Here is a 20,299-nt window from a genome sequence, read left to right as displayed (position 1 = left end):
TGTAGAGGTGTCTCTGGACTGTATTGTTTTATTGTTCAGAAACTTACAAATGCAGCTGATAAGGCTTTTTACTCCAACTAGTGACTTCAATACACACTTTCTTCTGAATTATTAGAAAATTAGAAATTATTATATTTTCCTTTCCTTCTTAAGCAAAGGACACATTTCTGTCAGAAATAAGGACGAATTTTGATGAAAGTAACTATATTCTTGATGTTTCTGTGTACTGATTTTTCACAGCTTTTTCTTATTTGAAACATGCAGGATGCAGAAAGAACAGACAAATCTCCTCTGCAAGGTCAGCTGGCTAGACAAGACTATCAGGACCTCATCAGTAACATTTCAGACAGGTAGGTCTTTCAAATGAAGTAAAACTATTAAAAAAAATAGTATGGATAAATTATTTGCATATTTCCAGCTCTGTCCGAATGTAGTATGAAAATGACAGAAACACGGGTCTATTGGAATGCAGCTCCACCTTCAGGGAAGAGCTGCTAAACAGCTTCCACACAACTACTAAGACAAGAGAATTGAAGCTTCCAGGCGTAAGGGCTAACAATTGAAAACTGTCCTACATGAAAATGGTCTCTAGCTATGAGAAACCTTACTTCCAGTCATTTTTGAGAAGCTTTTTATTCAGAATATGCTCTTACTTCTGAAAAAATCCTACAACGTACCATAACAAAAATAGTATTTTTCAGTAGCCATATTTGTAAACAATACTCCAGACAACATGCTGCTACAACTCCTTGAACTTATGATCTTCAGAGTTCTGACTAATTCTTGTAAATAGCTGCTCAATAAAGTTAAAAGTAAGCACAAATAGATTAAACACAAAATCTTTGTATGGTTCAGGTTATCAAAGATTCTGCCACTTCAACTGACATTGTTTTGCAGGTCACAGAAATGTGCAGAATGTGAAAGCTGCAGAAGAGAAAATCAACAGTCTGAGTCAGGCAGCTGGAACAATGAAGATGATGTTATGCCCCACAGGATTCCTGTTCTACCTAGAAGTAATCATGCAAAAACTTCTCTTGTTTCTTCAACAGTATAGCTGAGCATCTCCATATATCTACATTGAGAACAACACTAGTCCCTTATATACAAGCTAAGGATTTGCTCTTTCAGTCTAAAAGACCAGAGCATTCAAGACAGAATTTTTACTACTGATGCATAGATAGGCCATCCAAACTTTTGTAACTCTCAAAGGAGACATACATCATGAGGTCTCTCCTCTCTCCCTTACTGTTCCCATATGACTTCACAAAAAAGTAAATTAAACACTTAAATTCAGAACAGTGTCAAACTGTCTCTCAAGACTTCCTCCCCAGAATCACTGAATTTCACCCCCCATGACAATTTCATTAAAATCTCTAGAACTGATGTGCTTAAGCACGTACTAAAGCACTTTCACAGCTCAGGTGCCAAAGCCTCTCTGACACACAGAGCAGTTTACAGAAAGAATCTGCCTAATTGTTTCTTTATGAAAATTAAGCTCATTCTGCTCCAAATTAGAATAATTTGCAAAAGGAATTATACTGAGGATGCTGCAGTATCTCACAGATTCTGTGAAATACAGATTGCTCTCTCTCTCTCCTTGCTTCTTCTCAACCAGTGGAAGCAATGAGTTGCTGATGGCTCTTATTAGAAGTAAAAGACAGGTAACTCCCTCACACTACCAAGACTTGTTGGCCAACAAACAGAAGATTATAAACAATCTATCCTCTACTACCTGCTCAGGGTTTGGGTTTTTTTAATTCCCCTTGATCCAGAAGGAGAGGTGTATAGGAAATAGTGTGCTCTGTCTAGAGTGGGCATCTGTCTTCACTGGCACCCTCAACTCGATAGTAGGAGCCTCTTTGAGGGTTAGAGACTGAAATGCAAACAGAAAGTGTCTTAAAAGCTCAGGCAAGGCAGGGGCAAGTTGTAGCCCAGAGAAAAAACACAGCAAGCACGACTCTATTGTAACAGAAATTAGTTAAGAGTAGCTATGATACCTTAGAGGAGGAAAACAGAGCATTGCTTCTTGTCTTCATCCTGCAACAAATTCCTGGAATGCATCATCAGCTTTTCTTTGAGACAGCTGGTATGTTATCCTTTGCAAAGAGTAGCCTATGACTAAAAAACCCAAATTCCATTATTCCTCTGCCTCAAACCATTACTTTTTACCTAACAAGCCACTGGTTTTACTCAACATTTACTCCGAAGTTTTTCTATCAACCCCAGTAGAATAGTGATATTTCTGAAGATGCAATGTTTATCCATTTTCCCAATCTGTCAAGTACTGGACCAGAACATACATTTCAGGATGAGCTAAGTAGTAAAACTGAATCTTGACTTTGGTGCATCAAAGATAGTTCATATCTTGTTCTTGAAGGACAGTGTGAGTTAAGATGGAAGAAAAATATATTTGCTTACTTTAGGAAGGAAGAATTTGTCGTGATTATTCCTAGCAGTGCAGTGTGGCAACACTAATTGGCATGGAAGTTTTGGAAACATGAAGATGATTCTCTGTGAAGATGTGGCCAGAGACTCCTCTACCAGTATAAACTAGCATTAAAGTCACCAATTCTGAAAGAACAGTTTATTTAGAACAGACTGTATTTAGAAACTCTGTGAGGAAATAACTTGCAATAGTTGGATCTGCTTCCAAATAGCACGAAATGTGGTGCTGGTTGTATCCATGATGTTGACTTATTCTTCTTTCTGCTGTGAACATAAGTAAGTTGAAAATATTTTCTACCATTTTCTCATATTTCAATTCCACAATATAAGCAGCAAAATAAATATATATCCTGCAGCTCCCTAGTTTTTAAAGTCACGATTCTGCACTATGAACAATAATAATTAAAAACTTCTTGGGTGTTTTTTTTTTGTTGTTGTTATTGTGTTTTTGTTTTTTTGTTTTTTTGTTTTTTTTGTTGACACATAGACAGAACCTTTGCTTCTGGAGATGAACTGACTCAGTTAATTAACTTGAAACCATCACAGAGTGGAGTAGATCCAAGGACTGGCATAACAGGTCTTATTCAAGGCCTTCAGCTGCGGATTGAGAATCAAGAGGTGCTAAAGGAGTTTATGGTAAACTTTGATTACTTCTTAAGAGTTAACAGCTCAGCACAGCTAAGAAAGTGACTTTTAATAGCTTCTGCATACTGCATAGGAGTTCAGCTTGTATATCTTTACTGCATCCTTTTACTCTGACAATTATTCCTGCCAAAATGGGGTTTCTACTCTGCTGTTTGGGTGGTAGTACAGTATTTGCATCTCTCTTTCCACACGTATCAGCCTTACATCATTCCCTGTTCAAAGATACTGCCCGTGTAGAAGGAAAACAAATAATGTAACATTCATAATGTAGATTAGGAATCTTTTTTCCCCCAGACTGACTTCTTCCTATTACCCCCTCAGCTCTGCTGAACATCTGCCTAAGAACTATCCTAGGGGCTACACCTAAGCAAGAAGTCCATGCTGCTAAGGATTCACTAGAGTAGAAACAGTGGAAAGAAAAATGTTCCACACAATGGAACACTCCAGTTATCCATGGAACTCATTGCCACAAGATGCTGTTACGGTCAGGGACTTTGTAATGAAATTACAAAGAAAAAGTAATGTACCTCCACAGATAATGAAAACACATAATTACATCTGATTGCATATAAATCATTAAAAAAAAGTAAAATTAGGAAGGCTTGTAAAATTTCTTGTTTCAGAACATAAACAGAATAGGAAGTTATCATCAAATTCCCAAAGAACAGATTATTTCATAATTCTTCAAGATAGTACTGGATTTTCCTTTAAAGGACATGCTTATTACCAGTGGAATGGATTGCTGCCACTTTTCCATAGTAATTGCAATGTTATCTGTTTCTTTCACTTGCCTTTATATCTCTGACTTTCTGGGTACAAAATCCCACAGGCTCAAGTGTATAGGATTTTCTGACATTCCCTGAAGGCTCAAAGACATGTGTTAATTCTCATTCAGTACATTCCATTACTGATGTTGGTATAGCTTACTATGAGCTCAGTCGCACGTCTGCACAGGAAACATAAAGATCTAATCAGTAAAGTGCTGGTTACCAAAGCCAGTGGATATTTTATCTGAGTAAAAGCCGTAGATGAAAGTGTTCAAGAGCTGTGTCCTAGGGTGACATGTACTTCAGTTCATATAAATGTATAGTGGCAGAATGTGATGACTGAGCATTGTGCAATGCACAGAAAATAGGTAGAAGAATGAAAAAATATTGAGGTAACATAAAAATATAATGAAATGAACTTGCACATTCCTGCTTCTGACTACCCTGCATTCAATTCCCCTACATTTGCTGTGAAGTTCTTAATGACTGTATGATTTGCACTTAATATTATTGATACTGTTCCCTATATTCATCACTTTCTCCATCACTGAAAAGTATTCAGTAATTTTTGCACTGCTAATAGTGCAATAGTTAATGCTTTAGTTACTGTGTTATCTATCATAAATGCTGAATTTTGGCCAAGACAGTATTCCAAACATCTACAATACAGCAATATACAACAGGGACTTGTAATGATGGGGTCTGAGGATAAGGGCTGGAAATATCACCTGAAAATGCAGAAATATTGTGCAGGTCAAAGAAAATACAAAGCAAATTAACTTCCTTGCCTAGAAGTTTAGAGAATTATATACTGATTCTCCTCTGTAAGAAGTGTATTTGCCAGTCTTGAGTTATATACAGCAGTAAAGTTTGTTCACACTGACACTGCAAAAAGTTGTCTGTTGAGGATATGAACAACATGGATTGAGTATTTCTTTTTGATCTAGGCTTTAGAACATGTGAAACCAATAGATGACTGCAGAACTGGCAAAGCACCAGAAAACCAGAATAAAAACAGATACCGAGATATCCTTCCATGTAAGTATGCACAGAAATGAGAACGTGCATTTGGTGAACATCAGAGTCATCAGAGGAACACAAAAAAACTTTCTGGACCCTTGATGTCTTCCTAAACTGCAGCAACAGAACAACACATGCAAAAATGTGTAGCACCTCTATATATCAGTGATGCAGTATATATATTCTTAGAGGTTCTCCTAGTTTATAACACCAATATCCATTGACAACATTCCTATGCAATACATGAAAAGCACTGAGTACACTATGTTGGAACACTGGCAAACAGTTCTATAGTAATTAGAAGGCTTTTCACAGTGTTACACAAGTACCTTAAGATAAATAAAGCTGCCATGAACCATACAATTTATCTGTGGGAATTCCTACTTGCAATGGTTAATATTGGTGCTACTAGTAAAATGTGTTCTAAAATCCAGAGGCATCCTTTTCTGGAGAGACTGAGGTTTCCTATATTCTGAGTGCTGGAGATGGTAGAACTCTGTTCAGATCCACAGCTGAAATAGCATCTTTCTGTTTCTGTACAGATGATAAGACACGAGTTCCTCTGGGAGAAGAGAATGGCTACATTAATGCAAGTTACATTAGAATGAATGTTGGAGAAGAGGAACACTTTTATATTATAACCCAAGGACCTCTTCCATCCACTATGGCTGATTTCTGGCAAATGGTCTGGGAGAGTGAATCAGATGTGATTGCCATGATGACAAAAGAAGTGGAGCTAGGGCAAGTCAAATGTCATCGATACTGGCCTGAATCTCCCTATGACTCTAAAGACCTGGCTAATTTCTATCTCAGGCTACACAATTACCAGATTCTGGAATACTTCATAATTAGAAAAATAGAAATTATCAACAAGCAGGTAAGTTGACTTCATACTTTCATATACGATGAAATTGATTATGTAGTTTACATGAGTGGATACAAGTAGTATTGTTTGCTTCTTCCATAATATGTGCCCCGTATTTTTTAGGGATGTAAAAATTTGAATAACAGGCATAAAATTAGGATTAATGAGGTGCTTTCTTTTTGCTCATTGCATAAGCAATGGATATAATATTACATACGTTTGGACAAGAACTTCCAAAAATGAGACCTCTAATAGTCACAGAACTGGTGTGTTCAGTGTTTTGCAGAATTGTTTCCTGTTCTCATCAAATCACATCCCCACCACAGTGGATTCATATTTTGTAATGGTGGTTGGATGGACAGAAGAAGGGGAAGAAGGTGGCTTTCATCCTAGAATTTAGGACAATTGATACTTTTTTTGTTCACGAAAAGACACAAACACACATGAAAATACAAATCTAACAGCAATTTTTTAGAAACTTAACAAATACAGAATCCAGGTGGAAGAACATGGAAAACAGGGCAGGTATAAGTCCATCAGTCTTGCCTTGATATTAAGTAAGGCTTTGCAAAAATTTCTGCAGGACATATTATTTAGTGGCATAATTAAAACACCTGTGCCAGACTAAACTTGGTGCCTTTTCCATCAAGATAACAATTTGAGGAAATTCACCTTATGTCACCGAGAGTGAAGCATTGTAAAGCATTTGATATGAGTCTTCCTGAAAGAGTCTCAAAATGGCAAGATGGAACACCATATATGATTGTTTCAATGAACATGTTAAGTTTGCTATGTTTGTACTGCATTAGTAGCAAACTACTACAGAAAGCCACAGGTCTACTTCAGCAGAAATCCATATTTACATTAAAATTCTTCTGATAGTAAAAATCCAGGTAGTTAGCATTCAGATTTTAATGTGGCTTTGTGAACTGGCAACAAGAAGTGTTGATCCAGGAAAATTCAACTAATATTACTCTTTATTTTATCTACATTTTATTTATTCTTTTAATCATTTTTAGTTGGTTTGTATATTGAGTATCTAATCACAAGTTATTCCTTTATATCTGATAGCTATCAGATATTTACAATTTTACTATTTTGGCTCTCATATTACTACACTCTTATTACTACTCTTCTAGTAAAGCTTAGTTCAACTACAAAAACAGTTTTAGCAAACAGTACTGCAATGTTATAATTTAAAAAAAGCTTTTCTTTTTCCTTTCTAACCAACAAATGACATAACTGCATTCTTTCAAGGCAACAGAGTAACTTAAGCATCTCATCAAAGTCATATGAAGTAAATTTCCTAGGCCTGTGTTTCTGAGTGCATTTCTTGAAACCTAAAGAAACTTTATTGGAGTCAAGTATGAAAAGCTAAAGAAGTGTAGACAAACAATTTTAAGAATGAGGCTGTCAGAAAATTTTTAGTGGAATTCCTTGAAAATTTGTTTTGGGACTGATAATTCTTAACCTTTCTGGTCTCTCTTTTCCAGACAGAAGAAAAGCGCATTGTAAGTCATTTGCAATTTACCACTTGGCCAGAACACAATACTTCCAAACTCGCTGAGCAGCTTGTAAAATTTATTTGTTACATGAGAAAAGCTCACAGGACAGGACCTATTATTGCTCACTGCAGCACTGGCATTGGAAGAAGTGGAGTTTTGCTGTGTGTTGAAATTCTTCTCAGCCATATAGAAAAAGATTTATGTGTAAGTATCAAACAGGTCATTGTTAAGTATTAAAAACTTGGTATGGATGTCAACAACATGGTGGGAACATCTTAGAACAGAATAAATCGTCTAAGAATTGACCCTAACAAAATAAAATAAACCCAGCTTTCATTGTTTTAAACAACAAAGATAGTAACTACAAATACACTACTTCTAAAAGAGCTGTCACAGCTTCCCCATCTGAATATGCTTAAATCTTTCTTTATAACTTGCATGTCAACCAAAATAAAAACCATTCTCTTCTGACAGTTCAACATCAAGCAGATAGTGAGAGATTTGCGAGATCAGCGTTTTGGCATGATCCAAACTAAGGTAAGTTCTAAATATGCAACTAGATCAATATGTTTTTTAAAATGCCTCAATCCATGGTACAGCTCCATATGCTATGATAAAGGTGGGGCTTAAAATACCATTTCAGTGCTCTCGTTTGAGGAAAATGACAGCCCTCTAGGCAAGGGGTGTCTAGTTTTAAATAGGAAAGTCTGTCCCTAACTGAGTAAGTGAAATAAATGCAAAACAGCAATATAGGACAAATACAACACATCCCCTTTCTTTTTCTAAAGCAAGAAGAAAAGCAAGTATCACAGAAACAGGGATTTACTATAAACCCTATCCTGCAAAATTATACCCTTTAGTTGAATTCTTGCTATTGCTGCGTTATCATCACCAAGTAAACCCTTCTACCCCTGAGCAAAACCCACTCCTGAAAAGATTTTTCACACAGAAGAAGGACAAGATGCTGCTAACTCACCTTAGAGAAAACCAAATTAGTTGGTAAGAATAAAAACAAGAGAAGACTTAAGTTCTTCCTATAGGCACATGCTTTGATAGATTTTTCTTCAGGGTAATTATTGAGCATGTGACTAAAATTAAGCAAATATATAACCCTCACTAGCCTAAATATATAGCATTCACTGTCCTAAATGAGAGTTGAGCACATGCTAATCTACAGAGTTCCTGTACTTTTACCAGTGATGGAACAAAAAGAACAAGGATTCTCTTAAAAATGTACGTTTTGTATCCATATGACATAGATGCTGATGTTATAAACATATAACATATATAACTTCAGCTAGTCCACCCTTCTTTGTCTAGAATTTATGTTGAATGTAAGCAGATGTTTCACACTGGTGTCTCCACACACAGGATGAGTATTTATTCTGTTATGAAGTTGTGCTGGAAGTCCTTCAGATCCTGCGAGCAATGGATTCCTACTGAATATGATTCCTACAATATAACTCTTCCTGTTGCTATTCCACTGGACTCCAGGGACTGCTCAGCAACTACTTTAAAGAGATGTCATGCCAGCACAGACAAGTGTTATATTATATGCTTTTTTAGATTACAAAGTAATTTAAAAACTTTGCTTAACATGTCCTGTACAAGTCATTTATTTCTTGGCTCAAAGTATGAAGAAACAGCCAGCCAGCACTGCAACACTGCTGTGTCAAACTGCTATGGACAATTTTTGCATTCTGTGAAATAACATATTCATTGTTAGGAATATGTGTTGGGACCGTAGCAAGGATATAGCAGCCTTCAGAATTAGCTTTACTATCCAGAGGGCAACTATAAAGATCTAAGATTTGATTGGTGTTAGGGGAAGATTAGTTGTCCCTCATCTATTGTTGTGCACTGTTTGCTTCTGGACTGCAAATCAGTGTTTACTCCACCAGTTATGCTTTTGCATGGAAGGACTCAGTTTGGTGACCTTTGGTTGCTTGAACAACGTAGAACCATTTCCAGCCCATGAGTTTATACCACTATCACTAGACATCTTAAATAAAGAAATTGACAGAAAAAATAGGATGCCTTTAAACCCTGGTCCTCTTCAAAGGAAGAGCATTCTAATAATTAGATGGAATATCTATTTTTTCCAGCAATATGAACAGATGTAGATAGCATTAATACTTTCATTCCACATCCATAGAAAAAGAAATGCAATACTAAGCCAGGTGAAACAACTGTGTGTGCATTGTGGTACACACATACATTCCATCTTTCCCTAATCCTTTACCTTGATTAACTATCTTCTCATTCTTACCTAGGATCTGAAATATGACATGTCCTGCTGGTTTCAGTAGGGGCTGAATCAGATCTTTAAATTAAAGAGCTCTCTGTACAGTTTATTTTTCTTGTAAAAAAGCGTTTTTGTTTGTGTGGGTGGATTTGAACAGAAATCTGCTGTTCAAGGTGTAAGATTGTATTTTTTTCCATTTGTTGTACTTCTATGTCCTTACCTAGAAGTTGACACATGGAAGTGATTAGAGATGGATTAGAAGAGTAACTTGTAAACATAGGAAACTGAAACAATCTAACTAAATTGTATATATTTTTAAAACTTCTTTGGTTTCTGCAAAAGAGAAAAGATTAGGAGGCATTGGGTATAAAACTGCAGTTGAAACACGAAAATAAAATAACTATTTATTTTATTACCTATTACGAATCAGAGGTTTATGATTCAGAAAGAATGGGGCATTAAATAAAAATTTAAAGTATGGCTTTTAGAAAAAGCCACTGTAATATAATTATAATTAGGGACAAGGCCTATTTTTTCTTTCTGCCCTCCAATGATCTGAAGGCAGTCTCCAATATAGAAATGCAATTAATTATGTGAGCCAGATGCTAATTTCAAACTTATTAATAAAATTCCAGAGCAATGGTAAATAAATCCAGGAGTAACCCTGGATTTATAGTGATATAAACATACACAGAACTCAATGTTTTGTCCTAAATTCATTGAATTTGGTCCTTCCTCAAAGCATTACTCTCCATGTATTCTGCATTTATTATCTTTACGTTGCATATTATCTTTATGTTGGAAAATCTGCAAATCTGTTCATACAATTTTGTCAAATATCAACAGCCAATTTTTTTCTTGTAACTTTTTTACCTTCATTTGGTATTTGGCCTTTCCCTTTAATTACTTCACATGTACAAGACAATCAATGCATTACACTGTAATGAATACACAATTCATCTTTTGTACCACAATAATTTAATAAGCTTCCTAGTGAAAATATTCCTGTACTTTATGCAAAGGTGTTTTTTTCCTGTAGCTTAGAACAAGTATTCTGGACTTAGAAGACAATCCTCCTAGGTCATTATTTGTACATCATCTTTGCAGCTGTTTGACAGATGTGTTTGCTGTTTGACATAAGTTTTTCCTGTTTTACAGAGATATTAAAAAGATTTATTAAAACAATCTGCTTAATTTCAATTTCTTTTTATAAAAAAGCAGCTGCAATACCTAACTATTAACCAATTTGAGCTCTAGGGAAAATATTTTATTCATGAGGGCTTGTCTTTAAACTTCCTCCAAAAGGCAGATTTTGTGATGATGTGTCGTGGAATCTGGCCACATCGAGCAGCTGATAAGCATTCCCCCCCGCACACAGCACAACTGAGTGTCCCACCTCTGTGTTCTTTATTCATGCAAAACTCCCTGGAGATGGAGGCTCACTGATATGCATTCATTTGGAACAAAAGATAACCCACTCTTTACAGAGCTCACACTACTTGACAAGTCAGGATACACTGAAAAGAAAGGAAGATCTATCGTCCCATTTCATTCTTAGGGAAGTGAGGCAGTGGTTAGTGATTTGTCCAAGGTTTACAGAGTTTTGGAAAGCTTGGGAACAAAACACATATGATAAAATCTCTTATTAATCTCTTATTACAAAACTATTTTTCCTCAGTCAGAAAAGAGGATCATACTGCTCTGGATGACTTCTGATGAGATATTATTTAGCACATAAAGTGCTCTGACTGAAATTTGCATGCACTCTAATATTCAAGAGATGTGTTATGGCAGAGAACCTCAGTCTGTGCCTGTGGTCACTCTTCTTACTTCAGAAGTGGTATTGAGATCACCCTTTGTGCTCTACCACCTGGTTGCCAGTCAGGACAAACTGCAGTGCAAATGTGAAAAAAAAGGGCACGTTTATTGAAGGCAGTGCCTGCCATAACAAGAACACCAAACAAGTAAACATATGCTCGTCCTCAGATTCATACTGTAGCACAAAACCTCATCAGTCGTACTCCATGTTCAGACGGTAGCTCTGTCCACAGCACAGCCCAACTTGTAACCATATTTTGGAGAAGTAACTGCTTTACCAGCATTGAGACTGCTGTTAAGCTTTTTTATGGCTTTTTAAATCTCAATTTAAAAGCAAGTATAGCAAGGACAACCACTGCATAGCTGTAAGGTTATGAAATCAGGTGTGTAGGGGGAAAAGGGTGTCCACATTTTTCTATTGACATTTTCATTGAGTTTCATGCACCCAGAACTGCTTGATGCTGATGTCTCTGTGTACTCCAGTACCCCATCTGCAACGGATAAGATACCTAAAAATATCCACACCTGACAAAATGGGTGTTACTGTCTACAAGAACATTGTCAGGTTTAAATAATTGACTTGTCCTAATAGAATAATGTTTCCTTTAAATTTCCTTAGAAAGCCTGAGAAACGAGACAGTAATTTTCTTCTGTCTTTTCAGTTGAAATTTACGACCTCACTGAACAACAGGCCCTTCTGTGACAGAACTAATACAGCAACTGCAGAGGGTCCGTCCTGAAAAAGAGCAGCAATCGCTGCCATCTAGGGGCACATCGCGACCGCGACAGGGCTGACTGCAGCCGGGCGCTCCTGCCCTTGGCACAGACCCACTCCGTGTCTCTTAGCTGCAGAGTAAACACAGCCAGATAAATGTAACAGAGGGCTTGTGGGCAGATTCCACTTGCTAACTGAAATTACCCATTTCCTATACCTACAAGTGCAGCTAGAAGCTCTCACAGGAACATTCTTTCTAGTGGATAATAGGAATACTGAAGGGAATTACTTATATAAAAATAATACAATCATTCAAAGGACTAAAATGGGGCACCCCTTCTACAGACAGGGTCTGCACGGTGTGTTGCACAAGTCAGAGCTCCCAACATCTGAAGGAATTTATCTATACAATTCTCTCTTCCTTAAAGTGTTAGCATTAATAAATAGTACTTTAAATGATACTTTGCCTAATCTGAGTGTCTTAATTATTGGATTTACATAGGAGCAGCAACTCCAGCTTCAAGACACTCAGTTACTAGTGAAGGACAATGGTATTTCTCCCAGATATTAAATCACAAAGCTGGACTCAACATGAAGAGTTGAGTCTATCTGCCTACTGCTTGCAAAGCTGACTAAATATTATTGTAATTGACCTCTTTACACAGAAAAGAGAGCTTGTCCTTGCAGGCTAAGCAGACTGAGAGTTAGAGTTCACTATTAGATGGATCTCTTAAATGTCCAGTAATGCGTGTGATGGAAAGGCACAGCACTTATGAAGATACGTGTAACACTGAAGTGTGGTTTGCACATAATCTTGCACTGCTGTAGCTTTCTAGGGTTAGAATGAAGCTTGTGAAACCAGAAAAGTATTCTGTATTGTCATACGGATATAATCGGTTTTGTCTTGGTCACTTTGTGCACATCAGGAATAACAGAACCTCATATTCCATTCATGCTGCTCCAGGCCCAACAGCATGGAACAGCTAACACTGGATCCCAGGACCACAACTCAGAATAGTTGAGATTGGAAGGAAGCTCTGGGAACTGTCCAGTCTAAACCCTCCAACTCCCAGCAGTGTCACCTTGAGCTCAGGACTCTGTTCACGTGGGTTTTGGGATCTCCAGGATGGACATTCCTTGACATGTCTAGACAACCTGTTCTGCTATTTGGCCATCCTCAGAGTAAAAAGCATTTTTTTTTAAGTTTAAAGGAAATTTCCTGGATTTTAGTTTGTGTCCATAGCATCTTGTCCTGTCTTTGGATACCACTAAGAGGAATCTGTTTCTGCTTCTTTAGCTCTTTACTCCCTCCCATTTAGGAATTTGTACATGTTGATATGATCCCCCTGAGCATTCTCTTCTCCATGCTAAACAGCCCAAACTCTCTCAGCTTCTCCTTACACAACAGACATTTCTTAATTCCAATTTCTTAACCATCACAGTGGCCTTAATATGCAAGTACTGGTTCAGAGAGATTATAAGATTCCATCCAACAGCTACATCCAACAGCCTACTGAAATTAGGAGGTAGAGTTTTTGGTGCCTATTGACAAGTGATAGCTGCTGTTTTAATAAAGACTGATCGCAGTCCACTTAAGGACTGATCAAGGCCTGAGAAAACAATACGGGAGATTAAGAAAAGATGCAGAGTATGGAACATATCTTGGATGTCAGTCTGAAATATCTGTCAGCAATCATCTCTACTTTTTTACATAGTCTTAACTGTTCAGTGTCCTCCCATATGAAGTAGGTGGCTATTCAGAATTCACTGCCTTTTCTGCACAGCACCAGTTACACATTCACGCCTGAGGGACAGTGAACTTTTTGCAGTCCTGTTCTGAATTATACAGCTATTTAGCTTTCTCATTAAACCATTCAAAAACAAAACCCCAAAAAGCAGTTAAAATGCCTGAGAGCAGTACACCCCCAACCAGGCGACAGACACAATGGGGACTATACAGTAGCTGTCCAGCACCCCAGCTCATTACACAACCTAGCAATTAACTGAGGTTGCCTGTGCTCCCTCCCCTCCCTGCATTTGTTCTCTTGAGAGATGACAATCCCTTCTTCTCCTTCCCGTTCAACACTCTTGGAAAGACATGCCAATGACTGTAGGCTTTCCTTTCCCATCGCACTGCTGTAAAAAGCTTCTAACTACTTCCATTACCACTTCCTTCATGGCTGAAGCAGATTTATTCCAGGCAAGGCACCAGCTGCAGTACCCCTTGGCTCATTCAGCACACCTACCAATAGTTCCCAAGGCAGAAACAACATGCTGTGAGTTTGCTTAATGCCAGCACCTTTGGATAAGTGACAAGGACACTATGAGAAATAATGAACATTAGGGAAATGTAGCTATAGCAACACAAGTATTCACAAAGCAAATCCCCACCATGAGCACAAGGAAACTGCTGTTATTGTATTTGTAAAAGTGCTGATAAAGCAGGAGCTTGGGCTACAACATCAGGAGAAGGCATGCCTGGCCTGCAGTCTTGCCACAGATGGTAACACATGCAAAACCACCCCTATAGCAGACAGAAACATACCTCACGCACTTTCAGAAATGTTGGATGAAACAAATCCAAATTTGAGCCTTTGTAAGAAAATCCCAAACTCCCCCCATCTCTTTATTTTACTGTTCCAGATTTTACTGGCGGTTTAGCACCAAGTCATCAAAGGAACCATCCTGATGATACTCTCATGCTGATCAGGAAGCTGCCATTGTTCCAGAAGCAGGAACTGAACCTTGGTCTCTCATTAACCTATGCTGCTTCCACCCTTTTTTATCCACTGAAGTCAGGCAAAAATTGTAGTTGAGTCTCCAACAGAAACACAGACAATACTTTCTGACTTTTTTTTTAATCCTAAGATGAAACAACTGAATTACTCTCAGGGAATTTTGACTTTCACTTGATATAAGAAATAAAAAGTTAGTTTATTTAACGTAGAATAGTACTACACATATTCCTCCAGAACTCCTGGGTTCCTCTCTTCACCATATCTATAATTCATTTTAAGACAAGTTCCTTAACAGTATCATGCCTCATTTTCTTTGTCTGCTGCTTTGCTGTCTTAAAGAAGATGCATGAGTCACAGGTAATGCTTGGGAAGAGTTGAGTGAGTACTCAAGTAAAAGACAAGACAAGACATGAAATATTCTTCATGCTTGCATTTTTCAGTTACCACACATTCCCCTTCACCTCTGTGTGTGAGTTAGGACACATGTAGCATGTATCTATCTCTATTATTAGGAAATTAATACTGAATCATTAAGGGGAAAATTTCACTAAGGGAAAGAGTAGGATTCTGCTCAGGTATTATTTGAAAACAGAGTAGGAACAAAGTGGTTTTTGACAGCTAGAAATTCTGCTAGTGTCACCTTACTTGAGTCACTTAGCATGGACTCAGCATCATTCCTTTTGCTTGACAGCAATTTTAGATCAAAAGACCCAAAACTGTTCCCATAGACAGAATCGACACAAAGCCTGGAATGCCAGCAGTGCTGGGATGACCACACCTCTCAGCTCAATACAAATACCCAACTCCTTCAGAGCAACATTGCTCTAGGCAAGAGCATCTCTTTCCAGAGCACTCCATGCCAGCCCCTGCTGAGATTTTCAATGACAGAGATTTCTCCACCTATTCCTTCTCTCAACAACATTCACTGAGATCTCTTGCTAAAAGCTGTGTGGCTGCTGGGTTATGCTCCTCTGCTAGACTTGGTCAGTGGCCCAAAAGGTTCAATTATCCTAAGAGTCCTCCTGGGATACATAACACTCCTTTGAGCTCTATCAAAGCATCTGATGAAGCTCAGTTACTTCCTTGGATTTCTGAGAAGAGCACAGATTAAACCAGGAACACAAACATCAAGTTAGTATGTTAAAAATATCCAATGGAAAAATATCTTTTTCCTTCTCCTTTATCAACAGTTCTCCCCTCTAAGTAGTTCCATTAATAGGGCAAAAGGTTTACACACCTCACCTCTGGTTGTGCATCTTGACTACCAGGTTTTTGTAAAGTCCTTGAGGAATTCAAAGTACAGCTGGGCTATGTCCAGGTGGTCAGGACTTCACTGATCAATGGCCTGTATCCAGCTGAAGTGATTACAGCCTTGGGCAGGAAACAAGGATTGTTATCAAAGCTGCTGCTTTCTATAGCTTCAGCCCAACTTGCCTCAAAGTCATTACACAGCACAGATGGGGTAATGTGCCCATTACTCCCATGCCTATATGCTCATAGAGGAGCTATGTCCTCTCTGTAGCTTTACACATGTTCAGTTCCCTTCACAGTTTTCCTCCAAAATGCCAGCACTTCTCTTCCTGTCTGGCTGTTCTTTGAGCACTGATTGGGATGTGAGTGATCTGCTTTTAACTCTCAGTTACTTCTATAACAGCTGAGAGCACCAAGCCTGTATATTGCTATTGTCTTCACTTCTGGAAGAGGTAGAATATGCTCTCTCCAAATTCGTCTCATGTCACAAACACACATAATGTGTACCAGTATGTGAGAAAGCTGGCAAGATTGGGAAGGGCATCTGCATTGGTGTGGATTCATTTACCTGCCATGGGAGCAGGCTGATAATGAATACAGATTGCCAACAAATTATGCAGGAAATGGGGCTAGCCAGGAGAATTTCCACCTTTCTCTAACTTTTTGTCATAATGTTCTTTTTTCCTTTTTTCTCACCTTCTGCTAAATGACAGAATAATATACACTACAATCAGACATCAGTTCAATCCTCAAGACACAGTAATGCGTGTGTTTGCATGTGAGTGCATGTGTGCGACACTGCTTTCTACAGAACAGAATCAAAAATATTCAACCAAGTGTCCTTTTACAGCTAGTAGAGATGTTGTAACTGGATTTTACCTTCATTCCTGTCTGGGCAGGAGAATCTTTCTGACCCAAAAGATGATATGTATAGAGCATAATGTTGAACAAGGCTTTCTGTGCATGGACTTACCAGCTTACCACTGTGTCATAATAGTTCCATGAACCCCTCATTGTCAGCAGAACTGCATCCAGCTCCAGCACTGCTCAGGGAAGCTAAAATAATGGTACCACTCAACCCTAAACTCCAAACATTCCATATAGTCTGCTATGTTAAAGGCCTAAGGTCTACCCAGCTAGTTTTAGGCTTCTGCCCGGTGCTCACTATGCCTGTGCCAGCAGCCACTCACCAGACCACCAGACCAGCTTTCAGCAAGGGCCCATCTCTGTGCAGCTCTGTGCGCTGTGCTTGCACGAACACGAGGCGCGGCCTTGCACAGTCCTGGCTGGACGGGTGCTGACAGTGGCTTGTCAGAGGGGGAAATCTCCCAGTGGGAATATGTGTGATGGACCCACTGGAGTGAATTAGGTCACCTCATGCTGTCATAAACAATAGGGACGGAGCTCATACAATGGCAAGCAGCCTCATATATGAAGGTCTGTGGACAACAGGTTCTGCTAAAAAAGGTTATCAGCAGTGATACTACACAGCATGACATCTCTGCAGAGATGGACTGGCATGTGAAGGGAGGCAGAAGTCTGACCAGATCAAGACACACAACCAGAATCCTTAGATTAAAAAAATTTTCTCCTAAATAGCTAAGAGAGCATCTGCTTTGGACTTGATAGGCTGAAAATCCTCCCTGCTTTGTCCTTTAAGCTAACTCTTTGTTACCAAAGAATGAAAATATAAATAAGCTGCAGTAGCAGGCTGCAGTTGTTTAAACTTACCAGTAGCTTTAAGGTTTTCAGCATCCTTCAATGTGTATCCACATTCTGGACTCTCAGTCGCAGCTAGATCTATGGTGTAGCCTTCATAATTGCTCTTGAAAACTTTGCCCATGATTTTACTGATTCTCTCCTAAATTCATTCTTTCCCATTACAAATCCTAAAAAGGGAGGAAGAAGAAAAGGAGGTTGATTAATAACCTATTGATTCGGGCTTTTCTCTCTTTATCAAATACCTCACAAAACCTCTGGCAAAAACAGGGAATGCTCTGTTTGAGCAAAAGCAGGGGACATACTGTTCCAATATCTAAGACACTGAGAGAAAATCTTGCTGGCTGTTATGTGAAGGAAGCTGCAGAAGTGCTGTACACAGCTAGATCCAAAAAGTGCACTTGCAAAAATGAGAGGAAAGGCAATAATGCTTATGTTTATGGGATTTAAAGAGGCAGAAAAAAAGGGAAAACCCATTCACATGCATATTCACACAGATCAAATGGGATAATTATTTTGAACTTCATGCAATATCCTTCTTCTATCCAATCTTTCCTTACCAGAATTAGCCTGAATATAACTTAAACTTCACTACCTTTCCCTTCACTGAAGTTTTTTTGCCCACTGCCAGACCCACACCTCATCCTAACTCTGGACACACATATCTAACTGCTCACTAGTGGGTTGCTGAACAAATCCACAACCGTACATTCCAGCTAAGGTATTATTTGTGCTTTCTGCAAATGTAAATGTGATGGAGACTGGTTATATCATGGGGGCCTAGAGCTGCTTGATGAGCATTTGTGACCTGCATAATTTGGGTTTTACACTGATATTCTGACCAGACTAATAAAAAGGTAGCATTTATATTCGTGCAAAAATCCAATGACAAAATCCTAGTATTTCAGCTCTGTGATGTCCCACCAGCATTTCAAGCCCTTTGATCTCTGAACTATACCAGCATTCAGCATGTATCATTATAACATCATGTTTAGATTTTGTACTCTTGTGATTCTGAGCATAATATCAAGAATTTTTTTGTTTTAATTTTTTTGTTTGTTTTTTGGTTTTTTAGGGTTTTTTGGGTTTTTTTATAAATTATTTTGCAGCCATCACAAAAGGCTTGTGATCCTTCCAGCTCCCACCAGATGTCACCAAGCTCTCAAGGATCTCTGGAGTTAGGGCAGTAGCAGCCTCTTGCTCGAGTGCCAGTCACATACAGTGTCTTCCCCTTTGCAAGAGAACAGGGTAAGGAGCTTAGGACAGTCTTGCCCTGTCAGTGGATGAAATGCTGCTGAATCACCACTGGGCCAAAGCTGTTATGATTTCACTGCTGTTGAACAGTTTCATCTGAAAGGAGTCAATCTCTTTTCACATACTACCAGGGAATAACACCATCACAGTTCTGCTCTCCTCTGGCTGACACCCGTGTCAGAGCAGGAAGCAGATACAGCAACAAGCACAAGAAGCAAGCTTGTGTTACTGCCCTCCAGGCAGTAAAGTACTTAGGTGAAGTGGCCAGCCTGTGTTCCTGCCTTCCAGGCTACGTCCTTGGGTGAAGTGCCTGCTTGTGGCCTGCACAGGGACTACTGAACTAAACTGGGCACAGAAGCCATCTTTCCATGCCCATTTTGAAAAACATTTGCCAGTAAGCATTTTGCTTTTCTAGGCAGTGTTCCTCTTCTGAGTTTTACTGAGTGCTGAGCATTGTGGTCTCATGCACAGTATAAATGCCTGAGGTCTCACTACTCAAATATGTCTGTTCCCCAGGAATGAGCCAGCTTGCCAAGAGGCTCTCTCAATGCATCCCAATTGGCAGAGTAGCACTCTCAAGGCTCTGCCATCTGAGGGAATATTCAGATTCAAAGAGATTAGATGCACAAAGATGAATAGAAATTGACAAATATCCAAGATGTATTTTTGAGAATGAAGAGGCTGAGCTGAAAATGAATGGATTTTAATGAGAGAAGGAAAGGAAACTCACCATGAATTGCAGACATCTATTGTCCTGAAAGGACATTGTTCCCCTGGCCCCAGAACAAACATGAAAGGAACACATTTCATGAGATATTGTTGGGGCTGGCTTGACTATGGCAGCTTGGGCTTGGTTAGAACTTTTGATAATTTCAAATAATTTCACTTCTGAGAGCATTATTTATGGGCTTTTTACAGACTCTGAAGTACACATTGAGACAAAATTACTTGGCCTTACAGTGAATAACTCCCAGAGCTTGGAAAGTGAATCCTGATCAGTATCAATAAACCTCTGCCCTAGGCCGTATTTCTGCAACCTTGCTCATGGGGAAACTTGGCAGCTGGTTTTCTTGCACCAGCTCTCGCAAAAGACATTGTACTGAAGCAATCATCATCCATAAGAACAGCAGAGCCTGTTCGTCCTTTGTAGCTGGGACATTGGACATTGCTCCCTACAATGCTCCCTACAGAGCTCCCTACAGAGTACACAGCAGCCAAGAGCATGCAGAAGAACAAACACAGTTTGTACACTTGTTGGTGCCATGACAAGCTGACAACAGTCTCAGGATGATTCAGCTCAGGAGATAGTTTC

The 20,299-nt window shown here is 38.8% G+C and overlaps 1 protein-coding gene across 1 annotated transcript in view; it reads left to right on the top strand.

Annotated features, from left to right (window-relative positions):
- Positions 1 to 10,674, top strand: part of FRMPD2 (FERM and PDZ domain containing 2) — a 70,237-nt gene extending 59,563 nt beyond the window's left edge. The window contains exons 41-48 of the mRNA XM_038141254.1: positions 265 to 350; positions 898 to 1,013; positions 2,933 to 3,081; positions 4,805 to 4,895; positions 5,420 to 5,754; positions 7,236 to 7,451; positions 7,722 to 7,784; positions 8,619 to 10,674. Coding sequence (XP_037997182.1) covers positions 265 to 350; positions 898 to 1,013; positions 2,933 to 3,081; positions 4,805 to 4,895; positions 5,420 to 5,754; positions 7,236 to 7,451; positions 7,722 to 7,784; positions 8,619 to 8,690 — 1,128 coding nt within the window. The 3' untranslated portion in view covers positions 8,691 to 10,674. The remainder of the gene's footprint in view (positions 1 to 264; positions 351 to 897; positions 1,014 to 2,932; positions 3,082 to 4,804; positions 4,896 to 5,419; positions 5,755 to 7,235; positions 7,452 to 7,721; positions 7,785 to 8,618) is intronic.
- The last annotated feature ends 9,625 nt before the right edge of the window (positions 10,675 to 20,299 follow it).

The sequence above is a fragment of the Motacilla alba genome, chromosome 6 (genome assembly GCF_015832195.1).
Source record: "Motacilla alba alba isolate MOTALB_02 chromosome 6, Motacilla_alba_V1.0_pri, whole genome shotgun sequence".
NCBI classification, from domain to species: Eukaryota; Metazoa; Chordata; class Aves; order Passeriformes; family Motacillidae; genus Motacilla; species Motacilla alba.
This window is presented reverse-complemented; position numbering and strand designations above follow the sequence as displayed.